We start from the raw sequence: 23,261 nt of genomic DNA on the forward strand, positions 1-23,261 counted from the left end.
TTAGATATATCTGAACCCATGGAATTAACAGATTTAATCATCCCAATTAAGCATCCCAAGGATTATCAAGCAATCAGTCAGTCATTGAGATCAACTCATTGTAAATGCTGGGAGTAAACAAAATCATACAAGACATATACATAGAATAAAATCACGTACAGTTGAATGAGGTTGGCTGCATTGTTTAGGCCAGAGTTTAGATACCCCAGACATGGGATATATTTTCAATGTTTTGGCACACATAAACTGGTTTTGAAGATTGGCCACCATTGTAAAATAAATTAATGGTAATACCAGCATAGAAGTTGTTACTGTACCAATATGGAGAATCCTGGACTATTAATCCAGGCAATTCAATCCCACCATAGCTGAGAAATTTAAAACTAAATAATTAAGTAAATTTGGAATATAAAGATAGATTCAGTAATAATAACTATTAAAACAACATCAAAATCCATCTGATTCACTAACATTCCTTAGGGAGGAAATCTGTTAACCTTCGTCTGTTCTCTATGAAACTACAGCAATGTGGTTTACTTAACTTGCCTTTTAAAACTTCCATGACATTCAGAAGATTGAAGGCTAAAGAATGACTTTAGTAGTGGCAAGGCCCCCAGGAGACAGAAGGATCAGGCGCTTGACACTTCTGGCTGAACTTGATTGTAAACATTTCAGGCTAGGGGCTTGTTCTAGGCTATGCCATCATTGAGGATGGGGATGTTGATGAAACCTTTTTTTGTTGGTTGTCTGGGTGTGGCAGGATTGCAGAGCTTTAACCTGTCCCACTGGCTATGAGAATGTGAAGTTTGGGCTACATCAAGAGTTCTCAAACCTTTGGACTTTGAGGACCATTTCAGGCCAGAGCAGAAGACCCAACATTATTGCTGGTGCTTTTACGCAGATGGTGCTATGGTGTGGAGGGAACTTCAGAACATGTGCAGTGATGTCAATCAACAAACAACCCACCTTTGATGTCACATGTGAAAATTTCCTTCTTTTTCTTCCTCTTAGACAGTCCCTCAGAGTTAAGGATGACTTACTTCCATTCCAGTTTTATGAGATCTGATGTGGTTTATAAGGTCAGTATTGAATCGGCAGACCTTATCATATGTGGGGTGGATGATGTTTAACGAGGTAGGTAGGTGGGTAGTAATAGGAGGTGCTGTGCTCCTTCTGTCACTTGTGGTGGGTTTAAACTGCACCCTTCAAAGAGACTTGATGTCTTCAGTACAACCCTATTTAATACTTTCTCCACTTTGAGTGGCCAGAGCAGGTGATGATGTTACATTCTCTCAAGGAGGCTTTGAGAACTTCCTTGAAGCATTCATCTTTCCTGGTAATCTTTTGCCAGGACATATCTCAGAGTTGGTGGCTATTTTGGGAGTCTGGTTTGGGCATGCAGAATTGGCGAACAGCCCATTAGTGCAGGCTGGGCACAATTAGAGCCTTGATGTTGGGAATGTTGATTTGGGAGAGGATGCTGATGTTGGTTCACTTATCTTGCTAGTGGATTTAGAGGATTTTGCAAAGAGAGCATCGGTAGTATCTTTCTAATGCTTTGTGGTGCCCTTTACAGATGGTCCATGGCTTGAGATCGTCATTGATGTTAATTCAAAAGCTCAACCCTGACTGGACTGCCGGTACAGGAAGTCCATTCATATTCCTCCAGGTAGATGTTCCTTTTATCTTTTCAACCCTACTTCCACTTCCACTCACTGCCTATTTCTTCAGCCACAACTCTGTGTGACTAGTACTGTGCTAAAGGGATTGGTGCTGGGTCCATTACTGTTTGTTATATATATTGATGATCCAGATATGAAGGTAGGAGGTATAATTAGTAAGTTTGCAGATGGCAAGTAAATTGATGGTATTTGTTGATTGTGAGAAGGTAATCCTAGGCTGCAGGATGACAATAATCAATTGGTAAAATGGACAGAGCAATGGCAGATGGAATTTAATTCTGATGTGAGAGGCGATGTACTTTGGGATGACTAATAAGGGTAGGACATACACCATGAACGGTAGGGCCCTTGGGAGTATTGAAGAACAAGGGGAACTTGGGGTACCTGAAGGTGGGAGCATAGATAGATAAAGGTGGTGAAGAAGGCATACAGGATATTTGCCTTCATTACCCAGGCAGAGAATACAACAGTAGGGAGGATATGATACTTTATAATACATTAGTTAAGCCACATGGTGTACTGTGTGAAGTTCTGGTCGCCATGCTACTAGGAAGGACATGATTTTACTAGAGAAGTTGCAGAGGAGATTCACGAGAATGTTGCCTGAGATGAAGTGTTTCTGTTATTAGACTGGATAGGCTGGGTTCGTTTTCCTTGGAGTGGAAGAGACTGAGGGAGGGACCTAATAAGTAAGATAGTAGGAAACATTTCACCCATAGCAGAGGTGTGTATAACTAGAGGTCCTTGGTTTAGGGTGAGGGTTTAGAGGTTCAGAGGGCATCTGGGGAGAAATATTTTCACTCAGAGGGAGGTTGGAATCTGGAATGCATTGCCTGAGTGGGTGATGGAGAAAGGTACTTTTACAACACTTAAGGATCTAGATAAGTATTTAAATCACCAAGGCATAAAGGCTATGGACTAAGTGCTGGCAAATGGGATTTGTACTTGATAGTTAGCATGGATTTGGTAGCCGAAGGGTCTTTTTCTGTACTCTGTGGCTAAGAACTCCCAGTTTACGTGCCAAACCATCCATCCCATGATCTGCTCTCCGAACGCAGTCCTACCCCTCAAGATCCTCTTCTGAGCGCACTTTCTCTGCAATCTTCACTCTATGTAAAGGCAGGAGATCACCACAAATGGTGCCTTGGACTATAGAATACCCGAATCAGTCAAAACCTCCCCCAGGGTGCTCCACTTTAGCAGACCCTGTCAAAGTTTGCCAGCAGCTAGGGGGCCATGATCTATAGCATGCTAATTGTACTGTTTAGTATGCTTCTGGTCCTACATTGTATTTCCATCAACTTTGTATCTCATTTTTAGGTGTGATATTGCAACTGGCTTTTTTTTAAAATACTCATTATTGAATCAAATATGCTCTCCTGGCTTGATGGAAGGATGAGGGATGTGCCCTAAGATAAAAAAAAGTTACATTGGTTTATAATCTTGCTGCTGAAGGTCCAGTTTTGAACTGCTAGATCTATCCATTTTAGTACAGCACTGGAACAACACAACATCAAGGGTGTGCTGACTGAAGGGAAATCATCATATCCATGAGGACAAGGTGGTGACTACTTTTACCACTATTGTAGTAGATCAATGCACATGCATCAGGTAGGTTGGTTAAGAAAAAGTTGAATCGACTTTTCTCTCCTACTGTCTGTCAACATCTGGGTCAGCCCCAATCCGGCAGCTTCTTGACACACCCACCCTGGTCATGCCGCACCTAAAGTGCACAGCGTATGCTTGCTGCTTTTGTGCTTCTACGTGTTCGATATAAAATAGTTCTGATTCATTGACCAAGGGAGGGTAGTAGACAGAAATCAACAGGCTACCTTGCCAGTCTGTGACCTGATGTCATGAGACTTCATGCAATGGAATCAAATTTGATAATTGTACAAGAGTGGCTATGGAAGTTAAGTACTATCACTATCGGTGGTTCTGTTCAGCCAATGCAAAGGGGCATAAACTCTGAAATTTGTGATAGAAACATCTGGGATCTTGGCTGAAAGATACAATTCTGTGGGCTTGACTATATCATGCATCAAGTATGGTTGATAGCAAGGGAGGCTTACATAGAACAGTACGGCACAATAAAATGGCAAAGGGAATTCAATCCCAAGAAGTGTGAGATAATGCAATGTGGGAGGCATACAAAGCAAACAAATAAGTGAAATGGTACGAAACTATAACTGTAAAGAAATAGAGGAATCTCCGGGGTGCCTATTCAGAAATCCCTCAAGGTAACAAAACAGGTAAGATAAGGTGGTTAATAAGGCAGATGGGATACTTACCTTTCATAATTATAATTATGGGGAGACTGTCTAGGCTAGGGTTGTTTTCTTTGGAACATAGCAGACAGAAGAGATTTATTGAAGTCTATAACTTTATGAGAAAGCTAGGTAGGATAAACAGAAAAGACCCATTTCCCTTAACAGAGAGGTCCATAACCAGGGGGGCATAGATTTAAATTCTATCAATAAAAGTTATTGCTTGACTAGTTTGATTAATTTGTGACACAGGCCTAAATGTTGATCGAGTTTTTAAGTTCAGTTGATCCTTATATACCTTTGTCATGCCCTAGGTTACAGCTGGCTAGTGTTCCCCCCCCCCCCACCCCACAAAGAAAATTGTTTTGGTACAATCGAGTTGCTTGCTGAGCCATTTTGGAAGACAGTTACAAATCGGTGATATTTTATGTTGGACAAAGACAATATTAATGACAATCTAGTCATTTTATGGTCAACATTATGACTTTTTTTTTAAGTCTAGCTTTTCTAATTAACTGAATTTAAATTTCCTAAATGGGATTTGAGCTTGTACCTCTAACTTACATATATTTCAGTGACTTAATCTTTTGTACTACTTTCCCCACCTAGAATTTTTTTCGTTTGTAAAACTATCAATAGTAAATTTGTCTCACTATTGTCCAGGTACTGTAGGAAAGAATCTGCATTTGCATGGTACCTTTGAATTTATTTCATGCTTCAGATAATGAATTAGTTTTGAAGTCCAGTCATGATTCTAAAACATTAATTTGAAAAAACAAAAATAACTTGTGTTAAGAGAAACAAAAGAAGAAGAAAACATTTCACTTTTTATTCATAAAAATAATAATTGCAAATCTTATTGATACTCAAAGTGGAAACACTTGCCTTAGTTAGACTTCTATTAATAGTCACATATGATCTCAGGAATTCAATGGTTCTCCAAACAGTATGCAGCAATTTTAATGTAAAATTAATTAATTAGCCATCTTATATCAATTGGCAACATCAAATAACATTTTGAAGTAATAAGCACTTATCACTTATTATTGAAGTAATAAAACAAAGTTGTCAACAAAGATGGGAAAAATACTTCAAAATGATATAGTACCTCAATGGACACTTTCTTTTAAAAAGGAGTAAATCAGAAAAGGATATTAAGAATAATGATTGGAAGAATAAAGTCCAAAAGAAAAAGTGATAAGTGGAACAAGATGAGAGACTAAGTGCATCAGGATCCCTTCCCCTTTCCATTTTCTCTCCTATGCCTCACTACTCAATTCCTCTCTCTCCTCATCTCACTTCTCAACCCTCCCCGCTTTCTGTCTCTGCTCCTGTTTGCACCTGCTAGTTCACTCATACCATTTTGCATTCCTACATTAACTCTATCATCACCAACCCTGTAACTGTGTTTGACCTGAAAGACACATTTTAGTTATGTTGCAAATAGTCTAGTTCACAGGAAATCCTTAAATCAAGGTTGAATACACATGAAATTTGTAAAGCAAAACAAAGTCAAAGTCGAGTTTATTGTCATATGCACAAGTACATGTATGCACAGGTGCAATGAAAACCTTACAGCAGCTTCATAGGCACTTAGCATTAGATTCACAAGATAACAACATTCACAAGAAAAACAAATTATACAAAATTATACAAGAAAGATCACAATTAATACAAAAAAAACACAAATGTAACATGTAATTTTATTTTTTTAAAATTCCAGCATTGGTATGAGGATTTGAGTACTTTGAATTACAAGTGCTTACTTCTAGAGGGGGTCACTTGTATTTTTCCTTTCCCCTTTCTTGTCACATTGAAAGATAACAAACTTAAAGCACAAACCTATTTTTGAGAAACATCTGTGTTCTGGGGCAATTTTGCACCTATTATTTTCACATTATAAATTCACATAGTTACAGCTACACCAGAACTCTTCAGCAATTCTGCTCATTAGATGTTTTTAAAAGCTCCTCATTCAGTAACTCTGCAACTTGATGTTTCTGTGATCTTGCCCAGTTAAACTGAAAAGGCCCATTAAACAGCAGCCTCCTACTATGCACACATCACGTAGCATAGCGTTAAAAGTTACATTATTTTGCTAATTGTGCACGCCAGACTTGTCCTGTTATGCTTTTACCTCAAATTATCCACCAAGGTTTGCATCCGATTTTTACTCCTAAAGTTCACATGTTGTGCCTTTCACCACTCCAGATGGCATATAACAACTAACCTCCTGAACTCTGATACCACGTCAACACATCGCTGGAACCAATGCCTTTTTGGTACCTGCCTTAACATTGCTACCAGCCAAATGAATAGAGGGAAACAAAAAAAAATCATAATTTCTATGCAAAAAAGTATAATAGCATTTAAATGGCTATGTCCTTATTTTTGGTCCTTTGTTTCCACCTCTTACCATATTCTAAATTCTGGAATTCATTGGTAGTTCCAAAGAATATTATGTTCCCAGAGCTGATCGTAATAAGCTTAGTACACATCAGTAGTAACTTTACCATGGCAATATTAATCATACAAAATATGCATTTAAAGCTTTTACTTAACTAATCAAGAAAGCATCAATTATGTTTCCTACTCTATTTTATTAATTCTTAATACAACCAATTTTAACATTTTTTGTTCTTTTTAAAAAGATTAAACACTTCCTTACCCATTCTCAGGAGATGAGTACATTTCAAAATCTGGTAAAGACTAATCACTACCAATTACAGTCAATCATATTGGATTCCTGTTGTTTAGAATTATTTCTGCTATAACCAGCTGGCTATATGATAGTGGATAAGTAACATGCAGCATGCCATGAAGATCCACACTGATAACCTACTCTAACTAATTCCTGGTGCTTCATTTAGAACCTGCATCAAAACAGTTAACCAAGGAACAGAATAAAGTTAAAATTGTAAGCTCATAGTTTGAAAAGAGAAAACTGTACTACAAATGCCCAAAACACCTTAAATGGTCCAAGGTGAATAAAGCATACATTTTAGTCACTGCTATCCCCACCCATTATAGTCCTATTGTATGATTAACCCCACGTCCATTCTACTTGAACTAAACAGTGTGCTGAAAACTAGAAAAATATTTCTTCTGAGTAACAAAGATCTCTCCTCAATAAGGCACCTTCATCGTCTCAGAAAATCAAGATGGGGTAAAGGTTTGCCAAGGTTTTAATACCGTCACAAGTATATGAAATAGAAGTTCAGGAGGGACAGTTGTATCAGGCACTGAGGCTGTTTGGGACCTGAAATGGAATCAGGGGCACTGATACTTTACTGTTTTACTGACAGACAACTTTAAGGCCAGGAAGCTTTTGAATTTTTACATTTATCTAGGAAGTTATCTTAAAAGAGGAAAATTCAAATAAATTAGCTTTAGCATTTCATCACAGTGAATGTCAGCAACTGTATTTGTCTTGAAAGATACAGAGGAAACATCTTTATTGTTCAGCCATTTCAATAATAGCAAAACTCAATTTCTGTGAATCAATTGTTTGCATTACATGTTGTTCCTGTACTACTTTAAGTATAGTCAAAGACGGTCAGCCCTGACTTATTACATTGAAATGCAAAAAATGTCATTTCTGTTCAAAGAACTGAATATTCATGAAAATTAAAAGAACTGAAAATTTATAACAAAAAAAAATGCTGGATAAACCCAGCAGGCCAGAGAACATCCGTGGAAAGAGAGAGTTCTGATGAAAGGTCCTTGAACTGGGAATGTTGTCCGGCTTGCTTGGTTTTTCCAACAATTTTTTGTTTTTGTAACTGGATATTAATGTGGAATCCAGGGGTAATATTTAATGTAAATGAAATTCAATGCCATCACTAGTATATTAAACAGATTTTAATAATGCATTTTGACTTTTACCTGTGATGTCAATAGGACTTGCCTATAGGTATAGGTAAAAGCTTATTGATTATAGGAAAGAAAATCTAACATTGGTGCAAATGCAAAATGAGGATAAGGGACGCTAGGGAAGAAGCAAAAATAAAAGGAAAAAAATCTCTTCACTGACATGGATTATCAAGACTTTTTACCCATTTATAATAATGTTCAGAAGTCCGAATAGCCTAACATTTTTTTAATTTTATGGCATGTTCATTACAATTAATACAATAAATTAACTTCAAAATAAAACTTCAACGTGGTGGGCGATTGTTGTAGAAGTGGAGCATTCTCAAGTCAACATTTTTGCTTTGCGTTACTTTCCCCCTTAATTGTTCCTTTTCCTTTGTCTCCTCAGTTCATCAACTTTTTGGCACGTAGCTCCACAACTCTTTCACATCAGAAGTCATTAGTTATATGTAAGCCTTGTTGGTGAGTGTTAGCTGATTGTTACAACAGGCTCTCACAAAGTCATTAATTTCCTTGCTCAAGATCTACTCATTCACCTCCAAAGATCACTAGTAGGAACCTCAAATTATTTTTTTCTGAACCTTAGCTTGAGGCAGAGGTAATGGGGGAATATATTTGTATTGCCCCTAATGTAACCACAAGATTAATAAACTCAGTTCAAGCTAAGAATTAAAATTGGGATCACTTCAAAAATCTGGTTTTAAAACCACATCTAGTGCAAATGCAAAGATGTATAAGAAAGTTTATTCGAAGTATCTTAAGACGGCTTTGCAATAGTCTGCTCAGGGCTCCCGTCATACCATCTCACTTGTGTTACAGTGCCACTTTAATTTTGGTGTACATTTGAAACCACCAATATGAAAGTGGCAGTATAACAGCAATGGAAGGTTCAAGGATTATTTTCTGTTATTAGGTACAAATTTCTGCGCTTGCTGTGCACCAATTTCTGCAACATAAATAGCACCAGTTTTGCGACTAACGTCCACAAGATGGGGCTTCACATCATCAGCCAATTGGATTGTATCGACTATGTAACAAACCCCAATGTTACCTATTGGTGGAACAGATAAAAACACCACTCTGTTGATTTTCAATTGGGCCACAACGAAGTACTTGTTGTCATGTGTCAGCCTGTAATATTAAAAACAAAATTATAAAGCTTACTTTATATAGCAATCTCCATTCAGTAAGAAAAATGCATTCAACAACAATGCATAAAATGGTACAAACCATCAGGAAAGAGGGATTTTCCTATAACAAAATGGATACAAGCTCCAAAATTCCGGTGGCTTCGTTGTAGCAATTGCTTTATGACAGTGTTGGAAGGCACCAGCGGAAGAAAGCCCTGCTAAATATTTGCAGGGCCATTTGGGAGGACACCTCTTTGCAGGGAAGATGAATGCAAGTCACTTTGGGTGCATTTATCCTTGGAAATTTGAAGGCTTATCCACCCATACATAAGGAATTGCTCATCCCGCTCCCAGAATCACTTCCACCAATTCAAATGAATGTTCTATTTAGAAAATTAGGATGCTCAGGTACATATGGCTAATGACTCTTGGCATATCAGCTTCCATTACTATTCTGGGTAACTATTCATGGCCATGATCACAAATTCCAGACTTAGGAATCTCTGACTTTCACTTGTAAAGGATGAATGTAAATTCCACTCATTATAAGCCTATACTGAAGCCTTCACAAATAGCAAAGACCTGATGTAACTTGGTCTTCATTTTTCTGCCAGCCTCCAGAGTAGAACCACAGAAGCATTTGGACCCTGAGGTTTATTAAAAGAATTGTAACGTGGCTTCCATTGTGCATTCAAAGAGGAAGCAATGGATCTGTAGCCAATATTTTCACAGACTGACTATTCAGCCATACAAAGGGATAGGGTGGAGCCTGGATACTTCCCCACAGTAAGGAAAAAAAAACAGAATGGCTGCATTGAGAACTTTTGTGTGTCAGGATTAAAAGCATAAAATTGCTAATTTAAAAAAAAACAAAGTTCTATGAAATTGAGTGTTACTCCAGAGACCCAAACTCACCTAACAGAGGACGGAGCATCATCTGTGAAGCAACTGGACCAGGCTCCTATCCACTCTCCTGTCGCTGCATCAAATGCTTGTAAACGCTTGTTGCCTCTGTCAGCTACCCAAACCTAAATTTAAAAGTAATAGAATTAGAGGCAGAACTACAAGCATACTTTGGTGTACACTTTCCTCTACGTTTGCTTCTGGCTCTGTGCCTTGAAGGAAGACATTTGCTGAATTGTTATCTCCTTTGGATCAATCGTGATCTTACTGAATGGCAGAGTATACTCAAAGGGCCAAATGGCCTAGTCCTGTTCCTAATCTTATGGTCATTGGCAGGAAGCTGTTTAAAATTCTTAAGGTTCTCAACCGTAACATAACAGTTGTTGCTACCAAAAGTGGCTGTCGGTAATGAGACCACCAACCAATGTCATAGAGTCAGAGTCATACAGCAGGGAGACAGGCCATTCAACCCACCACATCCACACTGACCAGTGGGCACTTATCTGTATTAATCTCATCTTCCAGCACTTGCCATGTAGCCTTCAATGCCTAGGTGATTCAAGCCCTCACCCAGACATCTCTAATGATGCCTGTGAATCAGCTTCCACCAGTGAGAATAAATCCAGCCTATGCAATCTCTCCTTATAACTACAGCACTCCATTCAAGGAAACATCCTGGTGTACTAGATTCAAACTTAAAAGCCCATCCTTACATCATGGATGATATTTCTTGCAATCCAAATTTAGGACTTTTTAATGTGACAATGTCAAATCAAAAACAGTTGATCATATAGATAAATTCTAATTTTGAAAAATGATGCAAGGTACTCTGGAGTGACTTCATTTAGGACCTTACAGGAGAAACAGTTAGAACCAGATTGAAATTACCCGGTAATTGAGGCTGGATCTATTCGGCCAGGTCTTGCTGGCTCAGTCTCCTGACTAGAATTACTGTCTCTGGTCTGTCCATGCCTGTATTTATCTTGTTCTCATATGGAGGCACTTCCCACAGTCCAGCATCATGGTCTCTCTGGTAACAGGGCCTCCAGTAGCACTGAGGAGGTCCCACCCCTAAAATGCAAAACTGGGGACAACGCTTTGCTAGTCATAAAAAAAAAGCCACTGATTTGTAGTACTTATTAAATATTTGAAGATGTTAAGTATTTGAAAACTATTGCAATTGAAAATAAACACTAAAAACGTAATTAAAACAAAAAAAAATTTAAAAAGGAACATACTTAACGCTTTACTTCCTTATCCTTTGCCTTACAATCCCTATTACAACAAAAGGAATCTCAGATCATGCAACAAGTTTAGCCTGCTGCAGGATCCAAGAGGCAATTCCCCAACAAAATGCTAGGGAATCCAGCAAGACGAGGCTTTGCCACTAGACTCCCTGTTGTTATTTTCCAGTTAATTATAGGCTTTGTCTAAACCCAAATGCAGTTAAATTCAGATGAATAAAAGTGACTGTTTAAAAATTGCACCTCCAATATTCATTCTCAACACAAAACAGACCGAGACTTACCCTCCCTACATTATCTCCAGTTACACTGTGTGGAATGTAAAACTGGGAAGGTTTATCTCCCTTTTCTCCTTTCATCCAAGCTATATCAAAGCCTACAATGGAAAAGAACATGGGGTATAGGTGAATTTATTTTCAATAATCATTAATTTCCAATGATGTGCAATCCAACAGGATGAGGAATGCAAGGATGAATATATTCATTGATATTAATATAAATACATTGCAAAGATAAGATGAAATCAATATATCCTTCTTATCCAACTATAAATTAACCAGTTTTAATGCCAAGCAGCTCCAGTTCAGGAGGGCATGTATCCCGCTTGCTGTGCAATAGGAACATTTTACTAGATACAAGAACATATGATTGCTGGAAAATAATATAAAGAGGAAAATAGACTGATTTTCAAAATCAATTTCACATTAAATATAATTTACTTTAATAGGAAGTAAAACAGTATTATAAACAATTGGCTTTTTTGGTTTTGTTCCAAATATTAAAAAAAACTGTAAATCCCTCCATTTAGTTTTCACTTTGATCCCATGCACTTCTTGGGTTCATGAAGAGAGCGATCCTGGGTCTCTACAAATTATGCTACCAATTAATAATTGCCTTAAATTCCTCGTTCAGATTGATCCTATATGCACAGGATTGTCCGAACTTAGATTATTCCTCAGTATCAAGGTTGAAAACTGGAGGGAAATTAAATCTCTCCTCAAAGCCCTCCCCTAATCTAGAATTAGTTGCGATAAGGCATTCAAACTAGAATAAGAATACTTCCAAAATAAAGCTTTACTGAGCGATTGTTAACAGTTGTAATTACAAATACCTTTTTCCAGTTTGATTAGTCTGTTATTTAAGCCTCCATCACCATCCACAATATACATTTCCCCCTTACTGGAAATAAACACTTCTGCGGGTTGATCAAACTGCAATGGATGCAAGGATGAGCCTGGAATCCCAGGAGTTCCCAGAGTTCGAAGAAGCTCTCCAGATGAGGAGTACTGTTTGATGGTGTGCCCGTTCTTTCCTAGAATAAGAAGAATTAGTCTACATAAAATTGCCTTTCACATCCTCAGCATGGGCCTCAAAATGTTTCATAGCCTTTGAGTGCAGTCAGTGTTATTGGCAGATTATTTCCAACCAATCCAAATTCAGTATCATCGATACATTCCAGCATTTTTGTTTTAACAGCATTTCTAAATGTAGATTCATAATCTTGATTAGTTATAGCTCTAAATGTTGATCAATGACATAGAAGTTCCAAGGACCAAACCATCTGCACTCTGTAAGTCTCCCCAGACTGAACTCACCTTTCTAACCAGTACCTGTTGTAAGCTTCCTATCTTCCTCTTAAACTTTATTTAGAGCATCTGCCAGCTTACATTGGTGTGCTCTCTTTTATCATGTGTGATTTTTTTTTAAATCAAAGGCTTCACTCAAGTCCATATAAGTGATGGGGCAGATCTTCCATTGACTCAGATTGCTAGTCACCTGCTCTTCAATATGTTGTTTTTTCTAGCATGGTCCAAGGTGGATTCTTCTTCCAGTAGGATGGATCACATGTTCCAGTAGACGACATGCCTCAGTGTAAGTGCCTGGCTATTCTCACATAATATGTTTGATTGCCGATGTGATCCCACCCCCAAACTCAAACTGCAAAGGTCTCAAAGAAATTGAATGTTTCTGAATGTCTTTGACATTTAAACATTCAAATACAACAGGCAAACTATTAAAGGATATAAAAGTAAAAATATAAAATTATTGAAACATGTAACAAAAATTAGAATACATTTAAACTGAATTAAATAATAAGATCTAGTTACTCATCTACCAACAGTTGTTTCTTGCCATTGATTCCATATGGCCACTGTACTTGGTTCAGGCTCAGCAGGCAGATTTCCCAACCTGCTGTAATGCCTGTGCTACTCTATTGCACCAGTGTAGGAAAGAGATGGTCTGGAGCACAGGTGGCATGGCAGAAGATGCCGATGACATCTTAAACCAGTAATGGACTTTATGATTCAAGAAAACACATCAATAATAACAAGAGGGCAGAAGATCTGTCCCAAACTCTTAGAACCCTCCAACAAATGCTTAAGAAAGACAAGGAGGTTAGTTAGGCAGGACTAAGTTGAATTGTGTAACTGCGAATTGATGGATGTGATTTCTTGTTCTATTAAAATTGCCAAATCTTTCATTAAACAAGATCACAAACTCTTCTAGCTATGCTAAAATATATTTGCTCAATTTTAATTATTGATTTTATGAAGATGTTATAAGCATAGCATAGAATACATACAATGAAAGATCACACAATTTATTCCCTTTAAAATTATTTGACCTTTCTTTTGGAGACCATCCATTCTTAAATGCCATAATTGACATGGTCACCATGTAAAAAGTAAAAACTTTAATTTATATAGTTTATTTCACAGCCTGACATCTTTTTAAAGTGGTTATTGTTCTAACTTTGGAAGTGTTGCTGCCAAAGTGTGGACATCAAACTCCCACAAGCAGGAATGCTGCAATTGCACAGGGTGTTGCCATAGCTGCACCTGGAGTATCGTGCACAGTTTTAGTACCCATATTTATGAAAGCACATCCAAGCGTTGGAGACAGTCCCAAATGGATTCACTTGGTTAATTCCTATCACCAAAGAGGTTTGATCTGTTTTCTTTGGAGTTTAGAAGCATGAGGGGGCAATCACATTGAAATATACAAGATCCTCAGAGGGCATGGCAAGGTAGATTTTGAGATATTTCTACTAGCAGGAAAGTCTCGAACAAGTGGCCATATTACAAGATAAGAGCAGTCATTTAAAATTGAGTTGCATAGGTATTTCTTGCGGAGTGGTGAATCTCTAGAATTCTCTACCTCAGGGTTAAGTAAGTTAGACCACTGGAGCTATTTAACAAGAGGTAGATAAATGTTTGAAAGAAAGAACATGGAATTCTGGGCTCTGGGAACTGGCAAGAAGTCTACGGCAGATCTGCCAAAATTGTACTGGGTGACGGGGCAGGTCTGAGGAGCCAGGTGGCCAATTCCAACTATTTTCTTGGGTATGTGACAATAACAAGATAATATCGTCACTAATTGATGTTGATTATGGATAAACACAAGTCAAGACATCAAGGATAATGCCCTTGCTCTTTTCTCAAAATAGTGCCATTGGATCTTTTATGGTCACTTGAGACAGTGGATGGGGCTTCAGTTTAATGCCTTATCCAGCCATGCAGCACTGCAGGGTCAGCCTAAATTTTGTGCTCCACCTTCTGACCTAGATGAGTGGCACTGGACTAGCAAACAAATGGGCTGTGAGATTTAACAGACCTGCCCCAGAAAAATAACCACCATAACTTGTGTTACACATGATGTGTGCACATCTCCAAATTAATAACTGGAGTTACTAGAAACTGCAGGATAATATCATAACATAAATCTTATGTAACTTCAGATTTTGTATATACAGTATATTCCACTATATATTCATACCATTTCCAACATCTGTCACCCACAAAGTTGTTTCAGGAGTGGTGCTAGTTGCAAATATCCCATGTGGCAGTTCAATTGTTGTGGTGTTCCATCCGTGAAGGAAATATCCTTGTTCTGTAAACATTAAAATTTTTGGTACAGATTCTCCTCTCTGTAAGGTTTAAGAAAGTCATGATATTTACTCGCAATTGTGAGAAATTTTAAATAATTTAGAACACAAGAAATAGGAGCAGCGGTACACTAATTGGTCCCTCCACTTGGCTGTGCCATATAACATAATAATGGTTGACCTTTCACTTTAAAGACTATTTTCTTGCCATCTCCCCATATGCCTCAATTCACACAATATCCAGAAACCTATTGATCTCCATTTTGAATGCAGTTGATGATGGAGCCTCCACAAGAGGTAGGGAATTCCAAAGATTCACCACTGTCTCCTTATTTCAGTACCAAATGGCCTACCCCTTATTTTGAGATTGTGACTCCCAGTACTTGACTCATTAGCCACAGGAAACATCTTCCCTGCATCCACCCTGTCAAGCCTTCTTAAAAATGTCACACTTTTCAATGAAGTCACCTTTCATACTTGCAAACTCTTCTCTACTCATAGTCTACTTATTCTATCCTTGTATGATATACCCACCATTTCAAGAATGAATCCTCCCTGCACCCCCTCTCTTAGACAATAATAAGACAATAAGACATGGGAGCAGAATTAGGCCATTTAGCCCATTGAGTCTGCTCCACCATTCGATCATGGCTGATTTATTTTTCCCCTCACAACCACATTCTCCTTCCTTCTCTCCCTAACCTTTGATGCCCTTACTAATCAAGAACCTGTCAACCTCCGCTTTAAATATACCCAATGACTTGGCCTCTACAGCTGTCTGTGGCAATGAATTCTACAGATTCACCGCCCTCTGGCTAAAGAAGTTCCTCATCTGTTCTAAAGGGACGTCCTTTTATTCTGAAGCTGTGCCCTCTGGTCCTAGACTCTCCTACTACTGGAAACATCCTCCCCACGTCCATGCTATCCAGGCCTTCCATTATTTGATAGGTTTCAATGAGATCTCCCATCATTCTTCTAAACTCCACCGAGTACAAGCCCAGAGCTATCAAATGCTCATTTGTTAACCCCTTTATCTCTGGGATCATTCTCGTAAACCTCCTCTGGACCCCCTCCAATGCCAGCACATCTATCCATAGATATGGACCCAAAACTGCTCACAACACTCCAAATGCAGTCCAACTAACGCCCTACAAAGCCTCAGCATTACATCCTTGGTTTTATATTCTTGTCCTCTCGAAATGAATGCTAACATTGCATTTGCCTTCCTTACTACCGACTCAACAGTAAGGAAGTTAACTTTTAGGGAATCCTGCACTAGGACTCCTAAGTCCCTTTTGCACCACCAATTTCTGAATTCGCTTCCCATTTAGAAAATAGTCTACACCTTTATTCCTCCTACCAAAGTACATGACCATACACTTCCCTACGTTGCATTCCATCTAACACTTCTTTGCCCATTCTGCCAACCTATCCAGTCCTTCTGCAGACTCCCTGCTTCCTCAACACTAAATGCCTCTCCAACTATCTTTCTATCATCCACAAACTTGGCCACCAAGCCATCAATTCCGTCATCCAGATCATTAACAAATAACATGAAAAGTAGCGACCCAACATCGATCCCTGCGGAACACCACCAGTCACTGGCAACCAACCAGCAAAGGCCCCTTTTATTCCCACTCTTTGCCTCCTGCCAGTCAGCCAATCTTCTATCCATGCTCATACCTTTCTTTTAATACCATAGGCTCCTACCTTGTTTAGCAACCTCATGTGCACCACCTTATCAAAAGCTTTCTGAAAATCCAAGTAAACAACATGACTCTCCTTTGTTTCTTTTAAGTATATTTCTTCATAGTTAAGGAGATCGAAACCGTAAACAATACTCTAGGGGAAGTCTCACCATAGCGTTATATAATTGTAGTAAGGCATCTTTACTCTTGTAATAAAAGCCAACATACAATTTTCCTTCCTAATTGCCTGTTGCACCTGCACATTAGTTTCCAGTGACTTGTATAAAGGGACACACAGGTTCCTTTGACCAGCAGCATTTCATAGAATCACAGAGTAGCTGCAGCACAGAATTAAGTCATCAAGACCGCGCTGGCTCTTTTACCAAAGAGACTCTCTGGCATTACTCCACAGCATTGCAAAATTATCTCCACCGTATATTTATTCAATTCCCTCTTGTAGGCCACAGTGTAACCTTCCTCTATTACATTTGCACGCAGTGCATTCCAGATTCTAATCACATCCTGCGCAAGTTTTTCCTCAATGCACTCTTAATTTCTTCCCCTTAATCTTATTCATGTGACTTCTAGTCCTCATCCACTCCACCGAAGGAAACAACCTCCCACTCCATCCAAACCCATCATCATTTGACATATTTCTCTATAATTTCCCCCTAGCCTTCACACCTCTCTAAAGAAGAAAGTCCCAGCCTCTCTAATCTATCCTTGAAACTGGTTCCTGGGTCAGGGGACTATATTTTCATAATTTTTTCTGCACCCTCTCTAAAGCCTTCAAATCATTCCTAAAATGTAGTGACCAGAACTGAACATGGTAGTCTAGTTGAGGCCAGACCAGTATTTTATAAAGGTTCAGATAACTTCACTTACGACACGTCATGCAAAGCAGCTTAATGTGCCGATAACTGCCCCATTAAGAAATTTTGACTCAACCTATCAGAGATATTCCCTTTGTTCTACACATCCCTCCTCCCACCTTCGCTCTTACATGCATTTCTCCCTTTCCCAGTTCTGGCAAAGGGTCCCAGATCTGAAATGTTAATTGTTTCTCCTTCCACAGATACTGAGTGGCTCAGTGTTTCCAGCACTTTCTATTTTTGTTTCAGCATGTATTTTGATTTTCTCCAGCATGACTTCCCTAGTTTTATACTCTATGCTTATACAGATAAAACCCGGTATTATGTCTGCCTTATTTACTGCTTTCTCAAGCTGACCTGCCATTTTTAATGACTTGTGCACGCATACCCCGAAGTCCAACTGCTCCTGCACACCTTTAGAATAGTATCCTGTATTGTAAATTGCTTCCCTTCATTCTTCCTACCAAAATGCATCACCTCACATTTCTCCACATTCAACTTTATCTGCCATGTGTCTGCCCAATTCCACCAGACTATTTACCACCTCCTGCAATTTATCTCCATCCTCTTCTCTGTTTACAATACTGCCAAGTTTTGTGTCATCTGCAAATTTATGGCTCACCCAAATCTAGGTCATTATTGAGGTAAAAAAAATCAATGCCTTAACACTCTCAATTTCTTACCATTGTAAAAAAGTTCTCAGCATTTGTTTTTCCTAGTAAAGTGATTAACATCACATTTTTCCCACATTGTACTCTATCTGCCGTGTTGCTTAGTTTGTCTATTGCTCCTTAAAGCCTCTTTGCATCCTCATCACTACTCATATTCCCACCTAGCTTTGTGTCATTGGTAAAATATTGTAATAATACATTAAATATTTTGAGATGTTACAATTACTTCAATGAAAATGTCTTTTGAAATGTCTTCACATTTTCAGCTAATTATACAAGATCCCTTGGTGTCTATATTAGTTAAATTCTGGGACAGATTGTTCAAATTTCATAACTGAAAGGTTACTCTCTATTTTGGATCTATTTATAAGATATAAGATTTCTTTATTAGTCAGAAGTACATCGAAACACACAGTGAAATGCATCTTTTGCGGGCTGCCCCCAGAACGCTCTATGCAAGTGTCAACACGCTTCCGGCACCAACGTAGCATGCCCACAACTTCCTAACCTGTACGTCTTTGGAATGTGGGAGGAAACTGGAGCAGCCAGAGGAAAGCCATGCAGACACGGGGAGAATGTACAAACTCCTTACAGATAGTGGCCGGAATTGAACCCGCTGGCGCTATAATAGCGTTACACTAACCACACTACCGTGCCTGTATTTGACTTATACATGGCTTAATGGGGGCAGTTACCATCACATTAAGCTTCTTTAGGAAGAGAAAGGCCATCCTATCATCACAGTTAATTTCTCCAGCATAATGATTTTCCACCAGAGCATCTGTTTACATGCTTACAAACTCAATATTTATCTCTGCATTAACAATCCTTGGTTGACTGTACAAACTCCCATTTCTCTTACCAACTTTTACCGATGCACCATAGAAAGCATCCTATCTGGATGTATCACGGCTTGGTATGGCAACTGCTCTGCCCAGGACCACAAGGAGCTGCAGAGAGTTGTGGACACAGCCCAGCACATCACGGACACCAGCCTCCCCTCCTTGGACTCTGTCTTTACCTCTCGTTGTCTTGGTGTAGCAGCCAGCATAATCAAAGACCCCACCCACCCGGGACATTCTCTCTTCTCTCCTCTCCCATCGGGTAGAAGATACAGGAGCCTGAGGGCACGTACCACCAGACTTAAGGACAGCTTCTACCCCACTGTGATAAGACCATTGAATGGTTCCCTTATACAATGAGATGGACTATGACCTCACAATCTACCTTATTGTGACCTTGCACCTTATTGCACTGCACTTTCTCTGTAGCTGTGACACTTTACTTTGTACTGTTATTGTTTTTACCTGTACTACATCAATGCACTTTGTACTAACAATGTAACTGCACTGTGTAATGAATTGACCTGTATGATCGGTTTGTAAGACAAGCTTTTCACTGTACCTCGGTACAAGTGACAATAATAAACCAATACTTTAAATTTTTTAAGTTTTATTTACAGCGTGGTAACAGGCCCTTCCAGCCCAACAAGTCCACGCCGCCCATTTTAAACCCATATTAACCTACCCGTACGTCTTTGGAATGTGGGAGGAAACCGGAGCACCCAGAGGAAACCCACGCAGACACTGGAGAAGGTACAAACTCCTTACAGACAGCGATGGGAATCGAATCCTGATCGTTGGCGCTGTAATAGCGTTGCGCTAACCGCTACGCTACCGTGCCACGGAAACTTCATAAGTTTACTTTTCACCAATTTATGGAAATAAAGTTGTATCTGGTTGATTCTTTGGGCTAGATGTTTCAGGATGTTATTCACTGGAGCCGGTAAACTCTAGGGAGGTAATCACTACAGGGAGCGAGAAGAGTGACCCTTATTGTTACTCTTCATTTCTAACAAATTACTCACACGTGGCTGAGGTCTGGTTTCAATTCATTCTTACTTTGTCAGAAAGCAGCAAAGCAGTTTTTTGTTAATATAAATGTGAAGGAATTATTAAATAATTATAACAATAGAATTCATGTAAAATACACAACTCACCTGTGCTACATAAACAATATCAGCCACTGGGTCTACTGCAACACCAAACACTTGACCTGTGAAAAATCTTGGAAACTTAGGCCATTCAATATCCAGTTTGTACAGACTTTTCTCAGAAAGCCTAGTTGATCCCATGTAATATCCAGCAGATGCCTGATTGACAGATGCATGAAAACAACTTTAGGCACTTCTAAACATTACATCCAGCAGTTATGTGTAATATCTTAGAGATCAGAATAAATAAACTATGATTCCTATTTCATTTTTAAAATATATTTAGTGATCTGAAAATGACATGCTGAGCTCCATTACATATTTTCCTCATCACATTCTTTTTGTAAAGACAGTGAAAGCTTCCTCTTATGTTAGAAATCCCCAGCTTTCAGTGAATTGATCATGGCGCAATTTAAATTTTGCGAAAAACTCTCATGTGCAGCAGTTGAATGGCTGACTGTCTCATCTAAATGACTATTAAAAAAAGTTTTTTTTCCACAAAATTGCTGTATTGTTCTTATGGGGAAAAGACCGGGAATTGGGGTTAGATGGGACAATAGTTTAGCTCACGGTGAAGTGGCGGAGCAGACTCTATGAGCCGAATGCCCTACTTGAGTTATTTTGTCTTGTGATCTTATCGCTACCCAGTGCGTGAATAGGTGCTAGAATCCCAATGATTTTAAAAGCTGTTGGCACAGATTTTTTTTAAAAAAAAGTCTTATGTTTACAAAACCTCGATCGCCTCACCCTTCCTCACCTCTGCAACCTCCTCTCACTTCAGGCACAACTCCTGTCAGCGCCGGCAGCTGCCAATACCTTGCAATTCTCCCCCCTCCCCTACTTTAAACCGTAAACGGCCAGTAAAACTCACCGGGTTAGCAGGCCGAGTGGGCAACAGCATCCACAGAAATACCAGAGTGAGAAGCATCGCCATCATGACGACAAGTTTGCTCAGCCTCACGGAAACAAACATGCAGACCTTTTTAAACATATTTCCGCTTCCCCCCCCCAACCGTCCACTTCCGCCACCCGGGTAAGGCGGCCACTACATTGCCGGAGAAAACATTTACGAACGTGCGTGCTGTCGGGGAGTCCGCAGTCGACGCCGGGTCCCGAACCCCGGCACAACGCGGTGAAATGGCAGCGCGTACAGCCTTTGGGGAAGGGTGCTGCGATGTGTGTGACATCATCAGCCGCGCGCCGCCCGGCCGTGGAGGCCCGCGACGGACGGGCGGTTGGACGGCGGCGGCGACGGGTGGGCCGGGCTGGAGCGCGCGGGGCGACCGTTAATTGGGCGCGAGGGTCGAGTGTGAGTGCGCGAGGGTCGGCCGGTTCCGGGGCCGGGTCCCCCCTTCGGTGGCTTCTGTGAACAAAGCCGCCCGGACGGCCGACCGAGACACTCCTGCTCTCTACCACCCCCCCCACCTCACCGCCCCTGCTCTCTACCACCTCCCCCCACCTCACCGCCCCTGCTCTCTACCACCCCCCCACCTCACCGCCCCTGCTCTCTACCACCCCCCCACCTCACCGCCCCTGCTCTCTACCACCCCCCCACCTCACCGCCCCTGCTCTCTACCCCCCCCCCACCTCACCGCCCCTGCTCTCTACCACCCCCCCACCTCACCGCCCCTGCTCTCTACCAGCCCCCCACCTCACCGCCCCTGCTCTCTACCAGCCCCCCACCTCACCGCCCCTGCTCTCTACCAGCCCCCCACCTCACCGCCCCTGCTCTCTACCACCCCCCCCACCTCACCGCCCCTGCTCTCTACCACCCCCCCACCTCACCGCCCCTGCTCTCTACCAGCCCCCCACCTCACCGCCCCTGCTCTCTACCAGCCCCCCACCTCACCGCCCCTGCTCTCTACCAGCCCCCCACCTCACCGCCCCTGCTCTCTACCACCCCCCCCACCTCACCGCCCCTGCTCTCTACCACCCCCCCCACCTCACCGCCCCTGCTCTCTACCACCCCCCCCACCTCACCGCCCCTGCTCTCTACCACCCCCCCACCTCACCGCCCCTGCTCTCTACCACCCCCCCCACCTCACCGCCCCTGCTCTCTACCCCCCCCCCCCCCCCCCCCCCCCCCCCCCCCCCCCCCCCCCCCCCACCCCCCCCCCCCCCCCCCCCCCCCCCCCCCCCCCCCCCCCCCCCCCCCCACCCCCCCCCCCCCCCCCCCCCCCCCCCCCCCCCCCCCCCCCCCCCCCCCCCCACCCCCCCCCCCCCCCCCCCCCCCCCCCCCCCCCCCCCCCCCCCCCACCCCCCCCCCCCCCCCCCCCCCCCCCCCCCCCCCCCCCCCCCCCCCCCACCCCCCCCCCCCCCCCCCCCCCCCCCCCCCCCCCCCCCCCCCCCCCCCCCCCCCCCCCCCCCCCCCCCCCCCCCCCCCCCCCCCACCCCCCCCCCCCCCCCCCCCCCCCCCACCCCCCCCCCCCCCCCCCCCCCCCCCCCCCCCCCCCCCCCCCCCCCCCCCCCCCCCCCCCCCCCCCCCCCCCACCCCCCCCCCCCCCCCCCCCCCCCCCCCCCCCCCCCCCCCCCCCCCCCCCACCTCACCGCCCCTGCTCTCTACCACCCCCCCCACCTCACCGCCCCTGCTCTCTACCACCCCCCCCACCTCACCGCCCCTGCTCTCTACCACCCCCCCCACCTCACCGCCCCTGCTCTCTACCACCCCCCCCACCTCACCGCCCCTGCTCTCTACCACCCCCCCCACCTCACCGCCCCTGCTCTCTACCACCCCCCCCACCTCACCGCCCCTGCTCTCTACCACCCCCCCCACCTCACCGCCTCTGCTCTCACCGCCCCTGCTCTCTACCACCCCCCCACCTCACCGCCCCTGCTCTCTACCACCCCCCCACCTCACCGCCCCTGCTCTCTACCCCCCCCCCACCTCACCGCCCCTGCTCTCTACCACCCCCCCACCTCACCGCCCCTGCTCTCTACCACCCCCCCACCTCACCGCCCCTGCTCTCTACCACCCCCCCACCTCACCGCCCCTGCTCTCTACCCCACCCCACCTCCACCTCACCACCCACCCGGCCATTTACCGACATGGAGT

General features: G+C 42.3%; 1 protein-coding gene across 15 annotated transcripts; it reads right to left on the reverse strand.

Annotated features, from left to right (window-relative positions):
- Window positions 1-5,456: 5,456 nt before the first annotated feature.
- On the reverse strand, window positions 5,457-23,210 carry LOC127575692 (NHL repeat-containing protein 3-like). 15 transcript variants are annotated; one of them, XM_052025641.1, is made up of 8 exons: window positions 23,094-23,210; window positions 21,081-21,732; window positions 20,216-20,368; window positions 14,877-15,027; window positions 12,211-12,411; window positions 11,384-11,475; window positions 9,868-9,980; window positions 5,457-8,953 (listed from the first exon to the last, which is right to left on the reverse strand). In XM_052025641.1, the coding sequence occupies exons 2-8, from the start codon at window positions 21,198-21,200 to the stop codon at window positions 8,719-8,721; spliced, it is 1,065 nt and encodes a 354-aa protein (XP_051881601.1). In that variant the 5' UTR covers window positions 21,201-21,732; window positions 23,094-23,210; the 3' UTR covers window positions 5,457-8,718. The 15 variants fall into 15 exon arrangements, with proteins under 15 accessions (XP_051881601.1, XP_051881596.1, XP_051881609.1 ...); XM_052025636.1 differs by having other exon boundaries at window positions 21,081-21,764; XM_052025649.1 differs by having other exon boundaries at window positions 21,081-21,700; window positions 23,094-23,199.
- Window positions 23,211-23,261: the final 51 nt, after the last annotated feature.

The sequence above is a fragment of the Pristis pectinata genome, chromosome 11 (assembly GCF_009764475.1).
Source record: "Pristis pectinata isolate sPriPec2 chromosome 11, sPriPec2.1.pri, whole genome shotgun sequence".
In the NCBI taxonomy this organism is placed as follows: domain Eukaryota; kingdom Metazoa; phylum Chordata; class Chondrichthyes; order Rhinopristiformes; family Pristidae; genus Pristis; species Pristis pectinata.